Below are 22,489 nucleotides of genomic sequence, written 5' to 3' on the forward strand. Positions count from 1 at the left end.
TACAAGTGTTGCAGCTAGACAACAAACTGAATGCACCCTCACAGGCTTAGGTGATCAGAGAATGGCAACATTAGTGAACGCTTCGCACCTCCATGTTCCTTCTAATTTCCTTGAAAAGGTACACTCAGTCTGAGAACCGTCTTGGGTCCCAGGGATGGGAGGACAAATTCTGCCCAATCCAAATTCACCTTTCACATGCGGATATAATCTGTTGCAAGGGCCAATGGTCGCTCTGCGACCCTGCAACATTGTAGACAGATGCTAGTAGTGGTGGTCCTAGGAGGAGCCACTAGATATGGCTATCCAAATGTAGAACTAACCTGTATATTCTCTATATGTAACTTACTCAAACTGACCAATGTAATCGGCTGATAGGTTTTTGGGTTGAAACTTGAATTTGTGACGTCACAACCGGGCGTCACATGCCTAGAAGACGAGAGATCCGGAGGATACTTGTGTATATACGATGTGATCCCTGTCATTTTTGTTTTGCTAATAAAAGGACAGTAAACCTTACCCCAAGAACGGGAGACTCATCCATGGGGCAAAGAGTCACTGAGCCATACTTCAAAACAAGAGCATAACAGAATGCCAAATATCCATTAAAATGCCCAGAAACAATACTTTCTTGGATGTCACCCCATCATCACCTGAGGTATAACTTGTTTTTACATTTGAACTCATCATTTGTCAATCTTCTAATCCAGTGCTGGCTTTTGGCCCATGCTTCAGAGGGGCAATCCTGCAGGCTAGTCTGAAACGCAAAATCCATGGGCCACGTGCATGCCAGCAAACTTCACTTCAACCATCATATGAATAACAGAGTAAATTGACCCCAATACCAGCTTTGAATGCTCAGTCCTAACGTACATGACCCATCCCTGACTCCGACTGGTTTTCCAGGCTCTGATAATGTCAAGACAGGAAAATGGCAACACTATTCTGCACATCATGTTGCAAACAGCTTAATTTTAGGGATCCACATGTGCAACCACATCACCCTGTCCTGATCTTAATGCATTGGCTTTCCATCAAACGTACGCCTTCAAGACAGCCTGCATAACAAGCAAAGCGATTCACTCAAACAAATTCGAACTAACTTATGTAATAACAATAGCAGTTTACCCACAGAAGGGTCTCAGGTTACCTACGAATTAGCCTAATGGCTATTATTCACATCCTCCCAAGTGTAGGAGTATCTCAGTTCATTACATCTGCTTTATCACAACACTCTCAAACCAATGGCAAGTGAAGTTACAGCTTACAAGTATCTTTCCACCACATTGGATCCACAAACTCCACCAAATGCAAAGTCGTTGCACATGCACATTTCCTGATTTGCAAACTGTCTACCCACTACATCGCTGCCACATCTACTAAGAAGTAGCCAAAGCTTTGAAACATTTAACACCTTTCTATCTCTATGGATCACATATTGTAACCCCACCACAAGCGGTCCTATTTATCTTCTATAAGAGATCACCAATTGGTATGTGTGCCACTCAGGGCCAGAAATACTGCTCTCCAAACATCTACCCTTGACTGTTGTCACTATAGCAGCTCTGCTCATCTAATAATAGTGTAACAACCGTGTTGCATTTACCTTCATTGTATATCCACAATGTTAATACTCCTCCCCTGATTCTAATGTACTTTCACCCAAGTAGAAATGGGTATCCAGTGATTTTAACTAATACAAAACAGAGAATGACTTTAATAACGAAACAATAATAATGAAAAAATATTGAATGTTTTAAAAAATATACATATATAGGCGTGGGGTCACGGGTAGGGAGAGGGTTGGTTTAAAAGCATCACTAAACGGGAAGTTTGAGGGGGTTCCCCACCAAATAAACATTCGATATGTTTTTGTTATAAACGTTTTGTTGTAAATTCATTCTCTGTAATTTAGTTTGGTAAAATCACATAGAACCGTTTTGGTGTGTTAGCAATTTCAAGGCTTGACTGTGGCTTGCCGCTGCAGAAATGTTGTGTTGCCCACTTCTCCATAATGGCATTTAACTGAACAATGAGAAGAAAAACAAACCTAGTGGAAATGACAACCGGGGCAGTGAGAGAACATTTATATAAAGCTGGAGACTGTCGGTACCACAAAGCTTTGCAGCTATTTCTGCCCTTAAATCCCAGGGTGAATGAAATATAGTAACTGATCGATAATTTGTTAAACTGACATACTGCCAAACTGCATTCACTGTCTGTTGGGTCACTGCGAAAAAGACTGAGCAACATGGACAAACAGAAAAGGACACGTATACTCGTGAGCGAAAGTTACATTGTAAAGAATATCTCAAAGGAAAGGTAAGGGGACCTCAGGAGAAACAGCCAAGCGGGGGGTGGGGGGACAACATACTATCAGATCAATTGCCTAAAAATGGACTTCACAAAGGTACTGGAGTTAGTTTCAAACATAATTAGTGAACAGTTCACTTGATGTGCTCTTTTGACACCCGCCGATGTAAATCTTCTTGAATATGCGTGTATTTCAGAACACATTATAAATGTGATCCACAGAAAAATAACAATTGACTTTACAGAAACTGTGTGTGGGGGGTGCGTTTGGACCAGATCGTGCTACAGTTCATTGAGAAAGCCATGAAAGCTGCTCGGAAGCCTGTCTGGGAACCAAAGCACATCCCTGCTGAAGAACAAAGAGTACATTTTGCTGCTTCACACTGAATAAAAGAGTAATGGTGGGAACATACCGCAGGAGGTTCTCAGCACCAGCTCTCATGCGCATGGCCTTCATGATCTGTTGGTTTAGGACGGCCCTTTCATTTTGCAGTTTACTACGGCCTGTTTTGGCAAGGGGGTTACAGCCCTGGAATAAATTAAACAAACTGTCAAAATTACATCATGCAGGACAGAAAAACAACAAGGCGTTTAAAAGTTAAATATGCTTAAGCATCTTGGACATGCTATTCGAACAGTCTATATTAATGCCGATTACAGAATCAAACAAAACTATTTATAACTGTAATCAATACCAAAACAATCCTATGCTATAGGATTATTAATAGGTAATTCCAGAACATGCCAATAATGCCAACAAGTTTGGCATAATACATCTCCTTATAGCTCGTCAAACTGGACGGGGATTGCAGCAGACGCCTCAGTTAATGAATGGCATTCAAAAATGTGTTGGTTGTGGCTTGTCGGATGAATAATTAAAAAGAGCATGGCGCATAGGGATAGTTGAGAAACAAAAGAGAGGCTCTCCACGTGATAGGATGGCAGATGCAAAAGAAGAAAATGTAGTCCTTTCCTCGCATCCAGTATGACATCACTGTAAATACCATGATGAGGACGCACTCACGGGGGCAGCTCATCTGTAATAGGCGATGGGGCAATGACCCGCCGCCCATTATGAACAAGCCACATAGCAGAGTACGGGGTCTTTCATAATAGTAGTATCTTAGCGTACATGCCCAATGGCTCATGTAAGGCTGGGGGTGCTTGGCTTCCCCGGCCTTGCATAGCCCATTGCACATTAGGCCTTGCAGTATTCCAGCCCACATCCCCTACAGGGAATGATCCTGTGCCTCCCACACTCTCAAAGGCCCTGGTGCTCCAGATCCACCATGCATGAGCTCCCTCTGCTTACTGGTTCCTGTAGCGTGCTGCACGTGAGCCGGAGGGTCCATGTGGCAGGTGGTGTTTGAAGTCCAGACCGGGATGCAGGTAAGAAAAAAATGAGTGTGCATGGGTTTGTGCCTGTGAGTGTGTGAATTAGGGAGCATGTTATTTGTGTGCACGTGCGAATAACAGGTTGCATTTTGTATGCGTGTGCAGGCGAATGAGAAAGTGTGAGAAAGCAGAATGGGTGAATGACAGAGTGAATGAAATTAATGCTCTATTAATGCACAAATACAAGGCCGGGTAGTGGACCTCTGATTTGGAGACGAGGATGAGATCCATTTGTGTAACAGCAGACAGTCTAGGCATGTTTTCTAAGGGTGCCATGGCACTTTTACTGGACATCAGGGATAAAGCTAAAATAATGAATATTGTGCCAGACAAACTTTAGGAGAGGGTCCTCGACCTCTCATAATATTCTATGTATAAATAAGGAAAGCCAGGCTAAAGGTAGCCTTCCACTATATGTTGGCTTTGTCGACTTCTCGGCAACCTTTTATGGGGTTGTTAGAGAAGTCTTATGGTTCAAAATGGAGGGGCTGCAGTGTTGATCCAGGCCTTCTTGTTCCAATGATTATTCAACTGCATGAAAAACTTTTATGAAAATATGCCTGTCAGCAAAAGGCCATTGGACATTTAGAGGACTAAAGGAGGGCCGTGTCCTATCCCCCTACGTTATTTAATTCATACATTGCAGACTTGTACACAGGACTGAAAATGGTAATCAATCCCCCTGAAATGGGAGGGTGCCACATATCGTTGTTGGCATATGCTGAGGATATAGCAGTTTTGGATAAGGTAGGCCTGTTGTTGTCTCTTTAAATAGAAAAAACGAGAGGCATGTGCTTCTCAGCTTTCAGTCAAAAGGGTAAGGATGTTTGGTTTCCTGATGGAACGGAATAGAAAGAGTAAATACCTTCGTCTATCTTGGTATGTTGCGTAGTACAAAGTCAGGTACTAGGAAGGTAGAGGACTGTGTAACATTTAAAGGAATTGCTACAAGTGTGCGAAGAGGCCTTGATAATAAACGTTGGATTGTATCTGCTAACCAATTAAAGCCTATACATTGAAGGGTATGCCACCTATTCTGCATGGTTTAGAAAGAAGACTAGAAGAACGTGACATTTGGTCAACTGGGCTGGAGGGTAAACGATTGCAAATGGGCTGCTTAGGTTGTCCAAAGCCAGTTCTATACAACTCATTTGAGCAGAATTAGGGCTATCCTCTCTTGTTATGTTACTAAAATTGAGACGGTTTGGTTTCTATGTCAATTTAAAGCTAGCTATGGCAGACTGAATTGATGGCATTTACAACGCGCCTTTACACAAGTGTTTCAAGGCGCGACAAGGCAAGGGAGGAGGCACAGAGGGAGGACAGAGACAACGATCTTACTAGGCCAGGTGACATTGAAATCGCGCAGGTGCAGCAGAGGGGGAAGGGAGAAGTGCAGGGGGAAAGTGGGAGGGGGCAGTGCAGTACATAGGATAACAGTAAAATAAACACAATAAATAAAAGTGTGTCCAGCTGGTGGCAATTGCAGGGGCAAGTGCAGACATCAGGGGTCAAGTGCTGGTGGGGGACTGTAGGGATACAGAAACTGTCCCCAGGTGCAAGGGTTGCCAGGGGACAGTGAAGGTGTGCAACTGGCGGGGAGGGGATCTGGGCCTGAGATCAGAGGGTAGCCAGGTAACCAGTGCAGTATCAGTTTCAGCTAGGAGATCAGCAGGAGAGAGGAGGAGAGGAAGCAGAAGCAAAGAGAAAGGTCTTGGAGGTGCTTCCGAAACCGGAGATGGTTCCACACAAGTTTCAGAGAGGCAGGGAGGCTGTTCCAGAGGGGGGCCCCAGCAGAAGAAAGAGATCTACCACCAACTTGTTGCTTGGAGACGCGTCTGACCCTGAGGGAGTTGTAGACGGATGAGCAAAGAGTTTGAGAAGGAAGATATTTAGGAAGAGAGAGTTGAATGTATTGAGGCCCCAGAAGGCTTTGTAGACAATGCAGAGGGGTTTGAACTTAATCCTCGCCACCACTGGGAGCCAGTGCAGAGATTTCAGTCCTGGAGGGATACGATCCCTGGGCTTGGGGCCAAGGACAAGTCTTGCAGTCCTGTTTTGGATGAGTTGCAAAGGGCAGAGAGTAGAGGCAGGCAGATTCCATTGCAGTAGTCCAGCCTAGAGAGAACTAGAGCTGTGGAGACAGTGAGCATCTGGGGAAGCAGAGGAAAGGAAGAATACCTCTGAAAAGGTGCAGCTGGTGGAGTCGAAGATGACCCCAAGGTTTTTAGCCTCACAGGTGGGAGTAGGAAGAGGGCCAAGAGAGGCCGGCCAGAGAGTGACAAGAAAGGAGGGAGCAGGTTAAAGATTAGCCTTTATATTGCAAGAAATAATGAAGATGTGCCCCTCCAGATTATTGGACAGGTTCATAGGGAAAAAGAAAGGTTTTTAAAGGAAACTGGTGTGAAAGAAGGGTGACATATCCAAAAACAGTGATACCGAAAGAGGTAAGGCAGAAAGCTAAGATTGTAGTTTGGTCCAACAACGCACTGTTCTTAGAAACAAAAATACGATCTGTTGAATAGAATAGTGTGTTCCCTTTATCTATACAACCCTGAATTAGGCAATTCCAGATTAAAATTAAAAGACATCAGTGAATGTTACTTTGCTTCAATAGTCTTGAAACTATGGAGGTGATTGGAGATAGAAGAAAGATTGACAGGCAGACACGAAAATCTACGTTTTGTAAAAAGAGGGGTCTCAGTCACTGAGACACCTTGTTATCTTCTGCAATTAATTAAAATTGCTGCACTAAAATATATTAGCTAACTTTGTTAAGGACAAAAGGCTATTAAAAATAAATGTCTTTTGAAGTGAATAATGAATGGGAATCGGATTGCCCCAATATTGGCTGTACTGTGTTTGTGGAAAAACATTAAGAACTTATTAGAACAAGTTTAGGGATGAACACGAAGTCCCAATCTTATTATCCCAATAGTCTTCTAAAGAAACGCTGTCCATAAACATCTTCCAACAGAAGACCACCACCCGACCTTTATAAAACAGCAATATGACAGCAGTGCCAAAACCTCTACCAAAAGACACCCACTCACTGTAACCTCGACCGGAGAGAGCCCCTTCTAAGTTTTACAAACATACAGCTAATAAACACGCTATTACTGAACAATGAATTATTGGAGAACAGACCCGTCAGGATCTACGCAAACATAATGAAATTGACCCATCACGTTATACAAACGTATCATGAACCCACAAGCAACTTGTTAGGAAACGATTATGGAGAACTGATTCATTCAGGCAGTTTCATGCTGGGGTGTTGCTAAGTCCAGCCTTATAGTGGTAGCCCCTGAGTTTCTATCTGGGGCTACAGCCAAAAGACCCAGGGCTATAGCCCCCGTGCAAGATTCCCCCTAGCGACGCCTCTGGTTTCCTGCAACCTAAATGGAATCAAACCCATGTGATGACGTCCCTTGGTAGTACCGACTATCTTGATCCTAGATGGTGCTCAATGCACTTATGCTTCCCACTATATGTACCCCTTGTTTGTTTACTTCTCTCTACTCCCCAATTAAGTGACTCGCCTCTAAATGTTCCTACCACACACACAAATCAGACCCACAGACAGCGACCTCATCCCTCTCAGTTACCACATCAACATTAAAGGATCTAGGAAAAAGCTAACTGCGCTAGCTCTATCACACAACCCTACACCCACCTTACAGGCTAGCCCTGACTCGCAGTGCTGTCATTTATCAGCTTCTGGGCTCTCCCATCTCGATACACACATACCCAAGCCACATTTAGGAACGTAAGGCCTGCATCAATCAACACACAAAGTTTTGTATTTGCCTCTCCCTCCATGTCACCAACACCCCATACCCACCTCTTTTCTTACAGGGAAAGGCGCAGTGAGGTCACCAAAACAGGGTCTATCTCTCTCTCTACATACATATATATATATATATATATATATATATATATATATATATATATATATATATTTTCAGTCACTCTCCTCTTTTAACTATCATTTTTGTTTTTGATTCCGGTACATCCGCAGAGCATTCTGGAATTATCATATTTTAACGTTGTGCTTTTGTCCTGTTTATTTTTTAACTAACTGAAATATATACACACATTTTTAAGGACTGATATGAGGCTTGTAACTGTGGAGACTGTATATTTGTGAGACTCTAGTAGTCTAGTAACGCAATTAAGATTCACATTACTTTATATTTTAGTCCTGTCAGTAACAGCTTCACTGCAAGCATCAAAGATTTCCTTTCTGCAGGTTTGCACAAGTCAGAATGTTAACATAAGATGTTTACAGGCACTAAGCACTTTATCGCTTTGTGATTTTCCAACTGGAAGGGTTACTCATCCCAGTTGGATGCTGCTTTGCATTTTTGCACAGGTCGAATTGTTTACAATGCTAATTTGCACTATGCACTTTATTGCATTTTTGCACGGTTTGAATTTTACCATGCTAATTTGTACTTGCACTATGCATTTTAAGGATTGATGCTTACTATAGTCCTTGGACACTTTTTTATAGAAGTGTGGCCCGTAATATTTTGTAAATTTACATTTTTAGGCTATTTGTAATGTGTACTTTTTAGTTGTATCATCTTTAATTATGGACAATGTAGCACAGCGTTTTCTCTGTATATACACTACTGGCTAAAAGTGGTGTCTTATTATTTTGCTTGCTTTCCTTATGTGTGTGGACGGCTATTACGCCGACAATGTAAGATGTTCGTCGATTATGTTAAAAACGTTGTGCACTAAGCACTAAATTGAAACGTTTTATACTAAATGTTTGAGTGAATGCAAATTGCTAAAAATACTCAGCAATGGAGTTTTCAATTTTACTGTGTCCAATTTCAAACTTCACAGCCACGCCACTATTTGCCAGTGTTAAGATGTCTGCCGAAATGGAATCAGATAGGCATCTTTCCTTTCGTGGAGACATTCTATCTGACCTCCAGGGGATAGAGTCTGGTAGCCCTTTTAAGTCACCATGATTATGTTTTCTACTATCTACGTGATCAAGCGGTGTGTTATCGCAAAACGCGTCGTTTTTGTTGTTTCCATGCCATCTGATATAAAATAAAGAATTGTCAGTTTGGGAGAGCCTTGGTGTTCATGTCTTCTTGTAGAGAGTCACTGAGACGTTCTCTACTGTTCCGAGGAGTGCTTTCCGTCAACTTAAAATAAAATCACACACACACACACACACACACACACACACACACACACACACACACACACACACACACACACACACACACACACACACACACACACACACACACACACACACACACACACACACACACACACACACACACACACACACACACACACACACACACACACACACACACACACACACACACACACACACACACACACACACACACACACACACACACACACACACACACACACACACACACACACACACACACACACACACACACACACACCCCCCCCCCCCCCCCCCCCCCCCCCCCCCCCCCCCCCCCCGCCGCCGCTCAGAAGTTTTTAGCAGTGCACACAGACATTTCTCACCTATGCAGTAAGATTTAATATGGCATAAGACAAAGCAATTACCTGCCATTTACTTTCACTTAAAATAATTAACTAGTCATGATATCCTGGTCTACCTCCTTTACATTACCCCTACTATGCAAGTGTGACCTTAAAAACCGAATCCAGCCACAAGAGGTAAAAACTGATATGAAAAAGTGGTTCCATGAACTGAAAAATCTAGTTGAGATATGCCTGCACACATTAACTAAATACCGTTCCATCCCTACCCACGACTCCTATGCTTTAATCTACTACGCAATTTTCTGAAAACCTTTAAACTCCACCACAGAACCTATTTAGATGTTACCAGACAACCAGGACTCTTCCTCTCTTCGCTCTGCAAAAGGTTGCCAGAATTGTACCTACATCCACTTGTTTTATGTTTGTTGTAATTTCGTTCAAGCAACAGACCTTCTATTATTCATGGGGCCTTCTCAAAAGTGCCCTTTTGACTACACTGGCACCCCTGAGATGTGTTCTGCATGCTGCAGGACGACTCATCAAATGACTCTGGAAATTCAACCCTGACCCTCTAACTGCACTGGCTCCTGCTGCAAGTCTCTATAAGGCTGTCACCCTGAAGTCCTCAAACTACCTCACTGCGAAACGCTGCATCTCCAGAGGCCTGTGATCCACCAGATGTCAGGAAATGTGCAGACTTGAACTCCGATGGCGCAGGAAGAAAAGAACAAGCCAGTCATCGGACTCACCCCATTGCTGCTACCATTCCGGAAAGAGCTCAAGACCTTCCCCTTGGCAAGGAATGGCTCCTCTGTAATACATGGGTTCACACACCCTGCACTCCCCACCATACTGAGACTCTGATCTGCTCCTCACTGAATCCGACCCTGGTTGCTTGTAGATCCCTTGCTGCAAATTGCCCCCCATTAGCTCCCATTCCCTTTTTCTCTGCTTCCCTTACTGTGATTGTAAAGCGCTCTGTTGCTTCCCGAATCTAGGCCTGCGCTCAATAAATACCCTAATAATAATAATAAAAGTGTCACCCACACTATGTAACCCATCTATCATCTTAAATATCGGATACTGGCTGACTGTCAGTAAGCAGGCTACTTGGATGTCTAACCTCACCCCATGCTTTCTATTCTTGGAATATATGTCACGCAAGCACTTTGAAGGGGTCCCCTTGCAAGTTAATGCTTATAAAACTCAAATATTAAATTTCTCTCTATGGATTTTTAGTAGACAAATGACATGCTCAGCGTCTCCTACTTTAGCATTGCTAACATTACCCTATAGGTGGAGAGTAACATTGCCATATTTACTTGGCCTGCAAGGGATAATGGGTATGGACTAACCCCGGTATTACTAATCTATAGGAGTAGGGCAACAGATATTCAGATAGTAGAATGCTTTTCACACAATCTGCAACCTCAACAAATTATATTGTAACTCACTGCTATACAAAAGTGGTTTCAATTATCAGTTGTATAATCCTACCCAACTATATAAGGGTGGGATAAGTTGCAAACAACCTTGTATGAACTGCAAAATAATAGTGTAAATGCAGATCCATGACACTTTCTTAAAATGCATATATCATGGTGAGGCACTAAATATGTTTTAATTGCAAAGTATTATGGGTATGCAAATATCCCAGTGAGTGTTTTACTTCTGCAATCCCTAACTTTTTTATAGTGCTCTGTCAACTAGTATTGGTGGCTACCATGGGAGCCGGAGAGGGGTACGCGTGGAAGGGCACAGGAGAACACTCCTTGCGGGTGATGAGCAAATCAGTAACGTTCCCAAAAACCAAATCAGTTGTTTCGGCAGTACAGTACCGTGAAGGAAATGTGGTTGTTTACTAAAGGATAGGAAACTCTAGTAACAGTCTATAGAACTGCACATTTTGTGTCTTTCTATGCTAAGCTGCTGAGGACATTTCAATATTAACATGTTGACTCTAGCATCCCACTGCATCTTGTTAAACTGATAAAAATGAATTACAGAGGGGTCCCTAGTTACAGAAGAAGGCACTCAAGCTGTTGTATCTCTGAGCATTGATGCTAGTAACCTAAAAGGCATATATATGTGATTTTCTTCAACCAAGCTCAATTAGAAACCTCAGTAAGGCTCTTTTTCAATTTTTATCTAGGCTGTGGGGAGGAAGGGTGGGCAAAACTATAGGTAGTAATATGTTCAGGAGAGGCATGTTCTCCTGACCCTTGAATTACTTCATTAAAGTGGCACATGAACTCCCTCTGGCATGTTTTATTATCACATTCTTTTTGTTTGACATTATTCCATCTGCAAATATTGTATCCTGCCTGATTTTTTTACAGCCACATCAGTTATGAAAAGCGATATTTGTTTTTTGTAATACACATGAGTGATTTTCCAATGGCATAAAGCACACATTTTTCTCTACACAAGAGTACCTTTGCTAGCTACTGTGGCAGATCTTGAGATGTTGAACTGGATGTTAAGTTCTCTTTATAATCACATATACAATATTCGTTTTTTTAGCCTATGTGTTTGGAAAATGAGCTGTAAGATGCACCTTGCACACAGATTTGTAAAGAATTGCAGTGGTTTGGAAGGGGAAATTCCTTTCCAAACTCTCTTCGGAGATGGTAACTAACTACGCATGCTCACATAGTGGCTTACCTCGTTAGTCAGTTGCACACATGGAAAAGAAAGTGCACACGAAAGGCAACCAGTTCCACACTTGGAGACAAATTATTAGAGGGAACATTGACACATACACACAGGAGCACTTTACATTACATGTTTGGTCTTACGATTCCTTATCTGATGTAGAATATCTGACTTTGTCTTAAGTATTACGAGGGAGGAATACTTTGTGAGAGTCATTTCTGGCACCTGAAACTTAAAACCCACAAGTGTGCATGGACTAGGTACCTTTCTTAAAAAAGGCAGATGGGGAGAGCCCACTGTCACATTTTAAAATAAGTAATAGGCAGCAAAGTGACCACATTTTAAAAAGCTGTGTCAAAAGAGTTGAGAAAGCCACACATTCTCCAAGTACTGAAATGCCTATGAAAACAGCACACCAGATGGGTCATTGTGGCAGTCAGTAGCCTCACCAGGTCTCAGCTTGGGGTGGGAGGCCTGCAATGGTGGAAGCAATATCCAAGCCTACCCCAGAGCGGCAAGGGGGCAGTGGGGAGGGCCCCAGTATCTGCCCATTCTCTATGTGCCTATGTGATTGAAAATTGTACCATTCTAAATCACCCCATGCCTATATTACCAAATGCTGGCCAGTTTCTCTCTATTTGTTCTAGGAAATAGAGATACCAGTGGCCCCAGCAGTGGAGTGAAGAGGCAAAAGCCCACAAGAGCCTCTCAAGAGGTATTAAGTAACAGTGCTCCCCAAAAGGCCATACAACACCATGGAATCACTGCTCGATAAGGAAGAACCGACCAAACCAAGTGTCAACGTGTGTGGAAAACTGGCATCGGTCCTTACATCAACCTCACTCACTTGCACCAGAGACAAGGAACTGCGTTTTTGAAGACTGTCAGCCACTTAAGAGAGCAAATGCTTACCGGTAACAGAGTCGCAGAGCTGCTCTTTAACAAAGACTGCCATGGCAAGGACTTAAACCCCCACACAAGCTGGTACTTTAATCTTAGCGGGCCACCACTGATGATCCACGCCAGACGAGCATAAGAGAAAGGGGCTCGACTTATACCCTCTTATATATGTGTTTGATGTCTGTAACACCTCCTGGGCGTGGAAGGGCAGGGACAGATTGGCCTGGGGAACCAATGGAGTGGGGGGATGGTGGGATGTAAGGCTCTGTAAAGCGCCCAATTGCTACTCAAGGCCAGGTCCGAGCTCAGTTAAAATAATATTAAGGGACAAAAAGAAACAAGAATGTGTAGGTTGTTCGGGTGAGAGGAGGAGGCAGCAGATCAAGAGACAAGAAGGAGGAAGGATGTGGAAAGGAGCATGGGGTGGTTTACACAGAAGGTGAGGTATTGGCTGGTGAAAGAAAGTGGTACTGTGTTGTGCATATAAGGTTTGTGAGGGAAAGGTGGTAGTAGGAGAGTAGGGAGTGAGTTGAGGGCGAGTGAGGGAGTGAAAGGAACATAATTGAGGCGAAGATTGGCTGGTGTAATATTGTTGTGATGGTGGGGAGGAGTGGTAGAGTACAGCTGGGAGTAGTCAGCATATGCAGAAGAGAGTAATAAGGTTGTAGGTACAGTAGAGTAATAGAGAAGGGGGAGTAGTAGGTGGGTGAGAGAAATACCATTGGAGGACAGATAATAGAGAGAGAGGGGGGTAGGCAAGAGAGGGTGGAATGGAAGGGAGGAGAGTAGTGGAGCAGGAAAAGAGTAGAACAGCAAGGAAAGGAGTAGATGGGTGTGAAAGAACAGGGGAGTTCCCAGAGTGATTGGAAGGCATTATGCAACTGTGGTCCTCGGCAGGTGTCACCTAGATTGTTCACACAGGAAGCCTTTTATAGGGAAGGCATTTGCCTTTAGGCAACACCAATAGACACATGGCGTTTAGATAGAAACAGTCCAGGGAAGCCTGGATTAGTATGATCAATTGAAAAAAAGGCAAAGCCTTTTTCACATAGGTGGCAGCGCCATTAATAAATATTCAACACAAGGTATATTTGTATCAAAATGTATTTTTATGCCCTTTCTGAGACACACGTTTCGGCAACTTCTTTGCCTTTTTCAATCAGGGCCAGTAGTGTCTTTTCTGTTGAATTTGGAATTCAAGTAGTTGCACAAATAATGGGTTAAATCCCACCGTGAAAGTGTTGTGATTTCTTCAAGCGTCGATGAGACTGCCTATCCCTAGGTTAGAGAGAGGGGGACAGCCACGAAGCCCATTGCTAAAATTAGAAATAAAACCCCCTATGCGAAAGTATTCACCAAGGTCCTTGCCACTAGGCTCCGTCCTAGCATGCCCAGTCTGGTCCACCCGGACCAATGTGGCTTTATTCCGTCCAGGTCCACTGCTCTGAATCTTCACAGACTATTTGGGGTGATGGCACAGGTCGACCCCGGCCGCGGGAAGCTGTGATTTCCTTAGATGCCGAAAAGGCTTTTGATTCTGTATCCTAGGAATATCTGTTTGCAGTGCTTGAACATTTCGGGATAGACCCCTACTTTCTTAAATGCACCCAGCTGCTATATACCGAACCAGGAGCAAAGGTCCTTACTAACTGCACCCTTTCAAACTCTTCTTATTAGGTAGGGGTACCAGACAGGGTTGCCCGTTCTCCCGCATACTGTTTGCCCTAACAATAGAACCCATCGCGGCATTTATACGGCAGAACCATAGACATAGAGGTATTAGAATGACGGGCCCAACCCAGTCTATATCATTATATGCAGATGACACGCTTCTGTACATTCGAGACACTGAAACAAACCTGGGCCCTATTATGACTGACGTGCACAGATTTGCTGAGCACTCGGGCTATAGAATCAACAATTCTAAGTCCGAAATATTCCCACTTACACCTGCCACTGTGTGTCCAACCAACAATCATGGGCTAAAATGGTCACCTACACAAGCCCGATATCTGGGCGTAATTGTTTCCAAGGAAACACTGACACTATATACTGACAATCATGACCAACTCTTGCAAACACTCGCTATTAAACTACAAGTATGGGCTAAACTCCCCATCGCTTTACTTGGCCGAATTGCAATCCTAATGATGGTGGTCCTCCCCAAACTCCTATACCTATTCAGAAACATCCCGATTTGGCAGGGCAGGGTGTTTTTTTTACTAGACTCCAGTCTATGGCCACCTCATTCACATGGAGAGGGGGAGCAGCCAGGATGAAGTGGGAAAGGTTAGTGGAACCATACAACAAGGGGGGTGTTGCAGCACCCGACTTAGAGCTTTATGACTTGGTCACGGAAGCTCAATTTGCGAAGCAATGGTATGATCCATTTGACACTGCACCGCATATCCCGATGTAGCGATATGCTGCATCCCCGGTCGAACTCTGCTCTATCTTGTTCAGTACACGACATATGGACCCATGTAAATTTGATCCGGTCAGTAACACTGTCCATGCATGGTCTGTGATCTACAAACGATTGCAAATAGAGGCACCCTATGACCCAGAGGCCCCACTATAGAATGTCCCTGTGATCTCACCTTCATTTGATGGAGACATACAGAGGATGTGGGACCCCAGTGGTGAGATAAAACTACAGGATATGTTTCCTAATGGGAAATATGTGACCCTGGAGGACTTTGTAAAACAGTGGTGGTGGGGGCTGGGGGGGAGCAGCTTAGAATACTCCAGTATCACCGCATGAAAGCAGCTTTCAGTGCCAGATGGCCGTCAATCCCGGACAAACCAACCTCTCGTGAATGTGTGCGGGCCATGACCCCTGGGACCAGACCTGGTATATACAAATTATATGCCATGATACAAACACACTCCCCGACCTTAAACACAGTGAAAGCTACTTGGGAGGCAGATATGGGGGCGGCGATCACCGAGGAGAAATGGCTTAAGTACTGACAACTATCCAAGTCCGTCTCATTAAACGCGGGCCTCCGCTCGCTTCATTCAATTTAAGATCCTGAATAAGTTACATTATACGCCGGCCAAGATGGCCAAGTTATCTGAGAACTGCACAGGGAGCTGTTAAAAATGTGGGGACCGACGGGCAGACTTGTTCCATATGTACTGGGACTGCCCATTGGTTGCTGGGTTCTGGAAGGAGGTGGCCGAGGTCATTGAGGAGATAACGCAAATACCGACCTCTCTCACCCCCCAGAAATACCTGTTTGGGGATATTGGGAAAGGGGCAGAAAACACAAGAAGACTATTTAATGTATCCTGTGTGATAGCGAAAACATTTATATTACAAAGCTGGAAGAGTCTGCATGTGCCACGCCCCGAACATTTTCTCAAGGAATTGACGGTTATTAATGAATGTGAAGAACAATATGTGATGATATTGCCCAGAACAAGTCGTTCTAAGGATATCTGGGCCCCATTTAGAATGTACCTCTGTCACATGATATCGGATAATGAAGCCTCTCCCAGGCCAGCACTATGATTATATGTAACCTGAATATACTGTGCCACTGGAAAAGTAATGCCTCTTTTACAGTGTGTTCCATTTCATTGTGCTGTACGTAGATGACAAGACCATCAATAAATAAAGTTTTTAAAAAAAGGAAGGAAATAAAAACCCCTGAACCTCATCTGGGAGTTGGTGTGGTCTTGAGACCATCTGTGACTCCACGTGTTCTTTTTGCGGTCACTTTCGTTGAAAGCACAAAATGTTGGTATATCTAAATCCACACTGGGTATGGCACACCAGTGAAAGTTAAGTTTGATAGAATAAATCAGAAAATGGTGCAAACAATGAACATCTGAATATAATGAGGACTGTGGCTATGTAGATACAACAAGCCCCATTGGGCTGATTAGAGACGGCAGATTTTACAGACTCAAGGCCAGTCAAAGCAGAAACCAGTTTTGCTGCTTTTGTCACAAGACGTGCATTTATGGAAACCGAATAACTTTGGCATGAAATAGTTAAATATTTACAGTCTGAAGAGATCACAAAGAGCCCTAGGGTTATGCACTGTTATGTGAATGGTAAATCTGAGCAAATGAATCATGTATCATAGCACTTAAAAATGCAAAACGAATTAAGATATTAATTGCGAAGTGAGGAGGCAGAACACAGCTAATGGAAAGCTTTCTGAAACAGCAGAACTATCTCTCTTGAGAGTTCCCGCAATCAGTCATTCTCTGACTAGGGTAGTACACTTCATGATCAAGGGCCAGCTAAGTATATGAACTGTTCAGCAGTCTATGGACTGTGTGATGACGGAACAAATGGGACTGTGCCAGAATTTGTATTGGAGTTTAAGTGGGTGCTTAGACTTGGCGTATTGCTGTATACCGGTATTAATATCATTGACTCACTTTCTTTTTACTCAATACCCGACAGAAGTTTCATAACAGTTTACCGTGTTGGTGTAAGGTCTGTTGTTTCCTATGTTTGCCTCCACATCTTCTAGGGCAGTGGTATTCATTATGCCAAGCCCCACCCCCAACCCCCCTTGAGTAAAAAGATTGTTGCCAGCGCCGAATGCCATATTTGCTCATATTTTGTATTTAAAGCAGCCAGTCACTGTGCTCCCTTTGATAAAACCTTGCCGCCCCCACCCCCCAGACATCCGATGGCAGCCCCACAGTATTATTATTATTATGGTATTTTTGGAGCGCGGACCAGTTGTACCTGGTGGCAGGGAGGAGAGGGGAAGGCAGCGTCTAGCGAGTCAGGTGGCGTCTAGCGAAGAATCAGTTGGCGCAAAGAGCGATGTGATGGCCTAGGTGTTGAGGGAGAGAGATTCCTTGAAGAGTTCTTTTCTGAATTGTTGGAGCATGGGGGCAAGTCTGATGCTGATAGGGAGGTGGTTCCATAGTCTTAGGCGTAGTCAGAGAAGGCTTGTTTTCTGGTCCTTTCCTTTTTTCAGCTGCAGATTTCAAGTCTGCACGTGTCCTGGCTTCTGGTAGTGCGCTGGCCGCCGGTATGCACTGGACATCCAAGACTGGATCAGCAAGAGGTAGGTTTTGAGCATATGGATGTCCTTGAAGGAGTTGATCTTGAGGTACAGCTGTGCGTCTTCAGCATATTGGTCGACGTGGATGTTGCATGTGACTAAGAGGGCTCCCAGCTGCTCCATGTATGGATTGAAGATCACTGGGGAGAGGATGGAACTTCACATGCGACGGCCACTAAGAAGACATATGGCGGCCCAGTGACCTAATCAGAAGGCTTAGTGACCCAATCAGAAGGCTTTTATGGATAGTTAGTAGTGAAGTCATTTACAACAGTTATATTAGTAGCTTGGTTAGGGGAATGAGGGGTTATTTTGTTGAAGGCCAAAAGCTGTACCATGATTGATTTTTATTCTTTTTAGTATTTTCTTTTTCAAGTGATTATTTTGTAGTTGTATTTTATTTATGTATAGCCTTAGCCTAAGCATGAGATGCTGTTCAAATACATTTTTACTTGCCACAACTGTGATGATTTTGCCCAAAAATGCCAGCATTTTCTCCTTTAGGAGAACATGTGGTAGATTTGCCTCAATATGCTACAATTTGCCCCTGGAAGGATAGCCAGCAACGGTTTTGCCCAACATGCCAGCAATTGCTCGTATGAAGCACACCTGTGACAGTTTTGCGCCGACAGGTCATCAGGTGCCCCCTAGGTGGTGTTCTTTACATCTAATTTTCACATTTTTAATGCATTATTTTTGCCTTGGTTTCTAAATAAATATTTCCTCTAAATAAATCACTAACTCACGCAATATGTAAATAATTCAACTGTTTCTGTTAATAAACCTCCTTTAAGAAAGAAGATTCTTAAAAACGCCACCAATAAGGGATGTAGGCTGATTTACATAAAACAAAGTGCATTTTGGGAACATAAGAATGACCACAGATTTGTATATTTGACTAATATACGTATGTGGTAGCCTTTTGAGGATGCAATCTTTCTGAGAACATAACGCACACTGAGCTTGGTGCTCCTTTCATTTATCCCAACACTCACCATAGCAGTAACATTTCTTTAAACCACAAACCATATATACTCGAGCTCTCCTGTTTCAGCAGAGGACAACTTCTCGTTTCTCTAAAAGGTGTTCCTCAGACAGCTTGTTACCCAATCGCAGTATCTTCAATTATCAATTTGCAAGTGTTTGGTACACAGGCCAAATTGCGACTCTCTAAATGTGCTTCTCTCACAGCTTATAAATGGATTGTGGTACCTGCAATTATCACTGAATAAGAGTTTCCTGTATCACGCAAAGTTAAACTGCATAGGGTGCTTATTAGCGGGTGGCTGAGGGAGCCCCAGTAGCGGCCAGGATCCTAAGCGGTTTTAGGTGACTGACGTGGATCAGCTATCCCTGGCTTATTTAAAGCCCTGTACTTCAGTCAACATCAACTTCATTATAAACCAGCAAATATAGAACTACACTTCTACATAGAAAAATTATTCAACTATTTCGTGCCCTACTTAGCTCTGTAGGCATGAGCAGCACCTTTTAGAAAGTCTCCTCAGCTGCTTGGGACTACTTCATGACAAGTGGATTGTAAATAGTGCTGATCACCACATAAGGCTCAACAGTTTCGCAGTTGGTGTCCAATATTAGTTTAAGGAAATAAGGTAAATTATTTTGTCATAGCGTGACAACCACGATCAACCGTAATTTCTGTGTAGGTTTTCGTATATTGGAAAAATCATCCTGTGATATCCCTAGCACATCAACGCTTATGTACATTGAAAATGCTCACATGGATCTTCATAAAGTGGACAGTAAAGATCATAGGGAGAGAGCAAAACTTTCAGTTCAAGGAGGAGCATAACCTTTCCAGGTAATGGTTCAGATCAACTGAAGGGGAAGCGTCTCAATTACTTTCGCCTGTAACAGTATACGCAGACTCTTCTAAGAATATAGAAGGGGCGATTGTGATGCTTAGTGATCAATCCGCCGCAAGGAATAAAGATTGAGCCTGTTTGGATAAATGTATTGAGATATTAGAATGATTGATGAAAACCTCTATTCATGTTTGCGGCCATTGTTCTTAAGCACAAAAAAAACATTGTAGAGTGTGGGATAAAGCCTGTCAGACCATCGCACAAGGTGTAGGCGCATGTGGGCTCGCCATTGTCCACAATAGGCAAAAAGAAGTGGCAAGGCATTTCAGTGTGGGCAAATCGCAAAATGTGTATGTTCCGGAACGCTTGCAAAGAGCACATATGGGGTCAGAATGTATTTCTCCCTCTGCTGAAGGATCCGCAACGTTAATGGCCCCGAAAGAAGAAAACCCTTGACCGGTTAAATGCAGTGTCTACTCAATAAAAGCAGATTCCAGCATATGGAAGGAACCAGCAGGTTGCACTTGTAATAGCCATGGGATACCGGCTAACCTGGAGGAAAGCCTAACAGTGCAGAGCGAGAAAAATAGAGGGAGCAACCCACCAGAAGCAAGGGTGCAGGGAATTATAGAGCAAAAGGACCCCCTCAATGGCTGGTAGTAAACTAGTGTCATGTGCACTTTCAAGGGCCAGACAAATGGAAACAAGAATTAAGACAATGGCTGAAATATTGGGTGTAGGCGATTTGTCGCACAGAATTTGTACTACTTGCCGACTGCTGTCAGGCTGCATGCTCTGTGGGGGTTGAGTGCGTGCTTTATTCTGGCCAATGGACATGTTTGTTAAACTGTCAGGATGCCTAGCCTTGAGGGGTATTATTATAGTGCCCACAGATGCAAGTTTTAATATCTGTCCTTTGCACGATCCGTAGTTAGAGTCTAGTATCGATCGTCCTGCAACTGGCAGCATGATCGGCACTCAGGCGTCTGCCCTAACCACTATTTTAAGAGTAAGTCAGAATAGTGTGGCCAAAACAAGTCCGATATTCTCATTGTGCCATTTCTAAGTAAGCGAAAGAAAGTGTTTATCAATCAGTTGTTTGTGTCCACCCAACTGAAGTTTAGCAAAGACTTGGTGGATACCAGCCCACAAGTGGCAACGAGGGCCACTGAAAATCCCTATTTACAAATTGTAAACTAGAATATTGCCGGCTTAAAAAATAAGTGAACAAATGTTGACTGGATCCAGTGCTCAGTACACACAAAGTGGTATGGTTGCATGAAGCACAGTGTTTGGAAAATGACTCCCCTAATTTATAAATGTTCATGGTGAAAGCAGTGCGTTCTGTGAAAGGTAGATAGCGCAGAGGCCTAGTAACTGTGATGCAGAAGCAATATCCAGCTCGAGTAGTGGGAGGGTCCTTAAACAATCCAGTATCACTAGTGGTAACGATCCCCAAAACTGCCACTCATCTGGAAGAAAACGTAACAGTTATAAATATTTATGTTCCTCCACATCTAAGCATCGAGGCATGCCCCGGGAGGAACTCTTCATCCATAAGAACTGGTTGAAAACTGAGGATGGTGACCTATTGCCGATTGGGGATTTTAATGCTAAACCAGGTCAGAATAAGCACACCCCCCCCCAGGATAAATTGCGTGTTGAAGAATTATGTGGAATTCCTAAGAAAGGCATTACAGGTGGACCTTCGGAGACGTTTAATGGATTTATGACCAAATACATTTACGTTGAGTTGAAAGGAAGGTGCGCAAGGGATACACCCCCAAACCCCACTTTTAAAGTTAGACAGAGGAGATGTCTTACAGATTACTGCCTGGTTGATTGTTTTTCTTTTAATAGGATGAAGAGGTTTGAAATCCAACATCGCCCAGAAAGTGATCATAGCCCAGGGTGAAGAGGTTTGAAATCCAACATCGCCCTGAAAGTGATCATAGAGCGTGGCTGCTGAATGAACTACTTTTTTTCCCCACAAACTTTTTTTATTATTTTGCAAAAGTAATGAACATAAAATAAAAAAAAATAAAAAACATGCAGCTTCCAGTAAGGCATCGGATTAGAGTTAACATTAAAGCATCATTTTAATCAACAGGTAAAACAGAAAAACTAAAGTTCAAGAGGGGACAGTGGGAGGGGGGAGAGGGGAGACAAAGGAGCATCAGTTTTCACAGTAAGCTGTAACGGGAGTCTTTTTGCTGCAGTACTTTGGAACGGGGGGCTGACCCCTAGGTCAAGGTTCGAGTGTTGACAAGGAAGGTGGCCGATTGTCAGTGCCGGAATCCGGTATGGTCTCGGGGGTATGCTTTCATTTCACCTCCGCCGGTATGGTGGAATATACTTCTATTTTCAAAGCGTACTACAGTGATTTTTTCTGCTGCCACTATCTACCAGCATTTGGTCCACCACATTAGGATTGAAGGGCCCTCGGGATGTTTCCAGAGCCTGGCGATTGATATTTTTGCCGCTGTTAAAAGATGTGAACAAAGACCCGCTAGGCCGCCTGTTAGAGGGAATCTGCCTTCATCTGATGCTCCTAGCCGAACTACTCCAGGGTCCCAGGGGATTGTAAGACCTGTGATTAGTTTGATTTGTTCTAGGACCTTCCGCCAGAATTGGGCTGCTTTAGGGCAAGCCCACAGTAGGTGGAAAAGCGTGCCTTTGATGGAGCATCCTCGCCAGCAGTGCGATGGAATTGCGGGGTTGCATTTGTTGAGGATCTCAGGGGTATGATACCATCTATAACACACCTTAAAGGCGCCTTCCTTGTTGGTTACGCATTTGGAGCTCTTGTGCGCGTGGGACCAGATACGGTTCCATTCCTCCGGGTCA

At 43.5% G+C, this 22,489-nt stretch overlaps 1 protein-coding gene across 1 annotated transcript in view; it reads right to left on the minus strand.

The window, feature by feature from the left end:
- Window positions 1–22,489, minus strand: part of RHPN2 (rhophilin Rho GTPase binding protein 2) — a 398,731-nt gene that overhangs the window by 344,679 nt on the left and 31,563 nt on the right. The window contains exon 2 of the mRNA XM_069639162.1: window positions 2,724–2,839. Coding sequence (XP_069495263.1) covers window positions 2,724–2,839 — 116 coding nt within the window. The remainder of the gene's footprint in view (window positions 1–2,723; window positions 2,840–22,489) is intronic.

The sequence above is a fragment of the Ambystoma mexicanum genome, chromosome 1q, assembly GCF_040938575.1.
Source record: "Ambystoma mexicanum isolate Mex_15411 chromosome 1q, UKY_AmexF1_1, whole genome shotgun sequence".
NCBI classification, from domain to species: Eukaryota; Metazoa; Chordata; class Amphibia; order Caudata; family Ambystomatidae; genus Ambystoma; species Ambystoma mexicanum.